Genomic DNA, 4278 nt, shown 5'->3' with positions numbered 1-4278 from the left:
TACAGAAGTAACTGCTACCAGTGTTTGTTCCGCTATCATATAATCATACAATAAAGGATCCTTCTTTCTATGTATTCGCAATACATTACATTTGTGTATGTTAAGGGTCAGTTGCCACTCCCTGCACCAGGTGCCTATCCGCTGCAGATCTTCCCGCGTTTCGGTGCAATTTTGTAATGCTGCAACTACTCTGTATACCCCAGCATCATCCACGAAAAGCGGCATAGAAGTTCCGACACTATCTACTATGTCATTTATATATATTGTGAAAAGAAATGGTCCCATAACACTTCCCTGTGGCACGCCAGAGGTTACTTTAACGTCTGTAGACGTTTCTCCATTGATAACAACATGCTGTGTTCGTTTACTAAAAACTCTTCAATCAAAAAATGGTTCAAATGGCTCTGAGCACTATGGGACTTAACATCTGTGGTCATCAGTCCCCTAGAACTTAGAACTACTTAAACCTAGCTAACCTAAGGACATCACACACATCCATGCCCGAGGCAGGATTCGAACCTGCGACCGGAGCGGTCACGCGGTTCCAGACTGAAGCGCCTTTAACCGCACGGCCACACCGGCCGGCACTCTTCAATCCGGCCACACAGCTGGTCTGATATTCCGTAGGCTGTTACTTCGTTTATCAGACGACAGTGCCGAACTGTATCGAACGCCTTCCGGAAGTCAAGGAAAATGGCATCTACCTGGAAGCCTGTATCTAATATTTTCTGGGTCTCATGAACAAATAAAGCGAGTTGGGTCTCTCACGATCGCTGTTTCCGGAATCCACGTTGACTCCTACAGAGTAGATTCTCGGTTCCCAGAAATGACATGATACGCGAGCAAAAAACATGTTCTAAAATTCTACAACAGATCGATGTCCTAGATATAGGCCTATAGTTTTGCGCATCTGCTCGACCTGCGAAATGAATCTCAATAACAGTAGCCAGCTTTGCTTTGACCGCGAGTTAAAACTGTAAAGGCCCAGCGCACACTGCACGCAGCAGCGGCAGAGCCGCTTTTGTAGAGCACGCTTTCCAATGAGGCACCGCATACTGCACGCAGCCGAGGCGCAGGGCAGGATTAGCTGGGTCAGCCCTCTGACCCTCTGTCAGAGCCGCACAGTTTTCCTCTAGCTGCGGCCTGAGGGGCCCGTTATCTCCGATCCCATCTCTGTCAGCGGTTCGCACCACCACGGAGGTGGTCTGTGGCACCGCGCTGCGCTCGGCCAGTAGTGACTTTCCAGCAGCAGTGTGTGCGTCTGCGACAGTACCTCACTTTCGTTTTTGTACGAAGTTTTTTAGTTATGGAACACCTCATTCAGATAGTTCAGGACAACCCAGTGCTGTACGACACCAGTCATCCGGACTACATGCGGAGTAAATTGAAGGACGAAATATGGAAGAAGGTTGCAGAGGAATTACATTACATCAATTGTAAGTATTATTTAATAATTGATTTATTTATTTGATATGCATTTTCACAATATACATGTAATATTAACGACATAAGTCGCTCTCTTTAGTATTCGCCTTTTTTTATAGCTGCATACTGCCATTGAACAAAACCTTCTGGTGAATTAAAACACTCATTAAATTTTTCTCTCGTAAGAAACGCTTCACTCGTGTTTCTGCACCTACTTGGAGCAGGCGACAGAAGCTGGTTGGTACTCAGAGGTCCCATGTCGTCCTCCTCGGCGAGATCATTTGACGTAATGTTATCAGTCCTCAAGTAATTATAAAGTACACATGTAGCTGTCACAATTCTATCTACAGTCTCTAGTTTACACTCAAAAGGCCGTTTAAACACACGAAATCGGGAACTCAAGATACCAAATGCACACTCTACAGTTTGATGGGCACGAGACAGTCTGTAATTATAAACTTTATTTTTGTCATTACCAGTAACTCTGCATTTAGGGTACGGTCGCATTAAGTTTTTTAATAACAGAAATGCCTCATCACCTACGAAAACGTAAGGGGCTGTATTTTGTTGTCCAGGAAGCGATTTATCTCCTGGGATATTTAAAGTTCCGTCAGTCAGTTTTCTTCGTAACACTGAATTAGAAAAAATATTTCCATCACTAAATCTGCCCATTGAACCGACGTCTATAGAGGTAAATCTGTAATGAGCATCGAAAGCAACCATTAATACTACAGAGCAATCTGTTTATAATTGAAAAATGAGGAACCAGATAATTGAGGTTTTCGCAAAATGATATGTTTTTCATCAACAGCTCCAAGAAAATTGTAAAACTGCAATTTCCTCTCAAAGTTAGAAGCAATATTTTCCCTCCATAAATGTTGTTGGCTAAGGTAGATAAATGGGTTGTAGATGCTTCCATATCGCTCCACACACATCATAAACTATCTTCAACACTGTCCTTTGACCCATGCGGTAGCTTAGAGCGATGGTTTTAAACATGTCCCCCGTCGTTAAATACCTAAAATGAAAAAAGACAACAATCCGTTTATGTCGCATAAGCAGAGTGGACAGAAAGTTACTAAGTGTTTCGACATTTATGGTACGAGTACACGACGTCACAGATTGTTTCTGACACTGCTAGGGGAATGGAGCAAAACTATTCGAAAATATAGCTGTTCACCTTTGTTATGTCACTTTATACGGAAATATATGAAAAACTAAATTCAGGAATTCCTTGTTGCAGTGGAAACAGCGAAAGAAAATTGGAGAAAACTTAGGGATTGTCATCGAGATGCGCTCCGCAGACAGAAAAAGAAGAGTGGGCAAGCAGCGACCTCAATCCGCCCATGGCTGTACCAAAATCAGATGGAATTTTTAGTTCCATATATGGCCAACAGAGGTACAGTAACAAATATGATGGAAGAGGTAAATGCTACAACGAGTGTTGCAAATGATGGTGGAGGAGATGACGTAATAGACACACAGAGGAACGAAACACATGACGACTTGGGGACGCCATTGTCAAAGAAGAAGAAGAAAGCAGATGTCAGTAAAATCATTCTTGAAAGTATTAGGCCTAACAGCTACGAAGAGAGAGCTAAGAAAAAGAGACATTTTACGCGAAAGATCACTGCATCAAGAAAATGACGCCTTACACCAATTTGTCATGTCGATGTACCTGTCAACAAAAGAGATGCCAAAGGCCTACCAAGTGTTGGTAAAGAAAAAAGTGTTTCAGATAGTATCTGAAACGGAGGAGGAAATTTTAACTAAACCAGTGGCTCAACATCATTCATCAATACCATCATGCAGCACAGAAAATAGTTCGTCTACCACGTCAATATCTGACTCTCCTGGTATGGAGTTTGAACCTTCAGCACCACATTTACTATAAACAGTGTTATCATGTTCATTATTTTAACAAATTTACAGATGGAAATTGTTTCTCTGAACTTTAATAAATATTGAGAGAAAAAATACTTTTTTCAATTGCATACCTTAAACATACAGCTAATTTTTCTTCTGTAGGTATGGGCTCCCGCATGTGACTTGGTTTTCCTCTTATGTCTTGCTCTATCAGTGTATGAACCTCTTCAAACTGCCGTCTCTTCAGTCGGAAGCTTTCCCTGAATACGTGATCAAGAACTTCCGTAGACAACACGTATTCGCCATGTGTTCTTCGCTTTTGCATGTACTTGCTTTTCCATAGAGATCTTTTTCTGTTCTTGTATGCACTGTACAATAAAATAACACTCCTGAGTTCCGAATGAGAATCGGAATCTAAGTGCATAGACAGATTCACGGTGGACATTGCTGGGCATTCTGTGTTTCGCGAGCGCTGGGCCACCACCGAGCTCTGTCGTGCCTCTGCTGCGTGCAGTGTGCGCTGACCGGCAAAACCTCTGTTGCTCTGCTACGCCTCTGCTCTGCCTCTGCTGCATGCAGTGTGCGGCAGGCCTGGAGGCCAAGTCTCAGCGAACGGTTTTGCATGCGTTGAAGTGTCGCAACGTGCGAGGCGGTGAAACTGCCCCACACCATGGCCGCGTACTGAAGTACTGGCCAGACAAGCGCCAGGTACATAGTGAGTCCATGCTGTGGGGAGACAGAGGACATGGTGTAAAGAATGGCAGCTAACTCTAAATATAGATAAATGTAAATTAATGCAGATGAATAGGAAAAAGAATACCATGATGTTTGAATACTGCATTAGTAGTGTAGCGCTCGATTAAATATTTGGGATATGAAGTGGGACAAGCCTGTAATGGCAGTTGGGGGGAAGGCGGATAGTCGTCTTCGGTTCATTGGTAGAATTTTGGGAAGGTGTGATTCATCTGTAAAGGAGACCCCTCATAA

The 4278-nt window shown here is 43.2% G+C and overlaps 1 protein-coding gene across 1 annotated transcript; it reads left to right on the top strand.

The window, feature by feature from the left end:
- The first annotated feature begins 1306 nt into the window (after window positions 1-1306).
- Window positions 1307-3072, top strand: LOC126235245 (uncharacterized). Its single transcript, XM_049943976.1, has 2 exons — window positions 1307-1436; window positions 2669-3072. The coding sequence occupies exons 1-2, from the start codon at window positions 1307-1309 to the stop codon at window positions 3070-3072; spliced, it is 534 nt and encodes a 177-aa protein (XP_049799933.1).
- The last annotated feature ends 1206 nt before the right edge of the window (window positions 3073-4278 follow it).

The sequence above is a fragment of the Schistocerca nitens genome, chromosome 2 (assembly GCF_023898315.1).
Source record: "Schistocerca nitens isolate TAMUIC-IGC-003100 chromosome 2, iqSchNite1.1, whole genome shotgun sequence".
Classification (NCBI taxonomy): domain Eukaryota; kingdom Metazoa; phylum Arthropoda; class Insecta; order Orthoptera; family Acrididae; genus Schistocerca; species Schistocerca nitens.
Note: the sequence above shows the minus strand (reverse complement) of the source record. Positions and strands in the feature narration are given on the sequence as shown.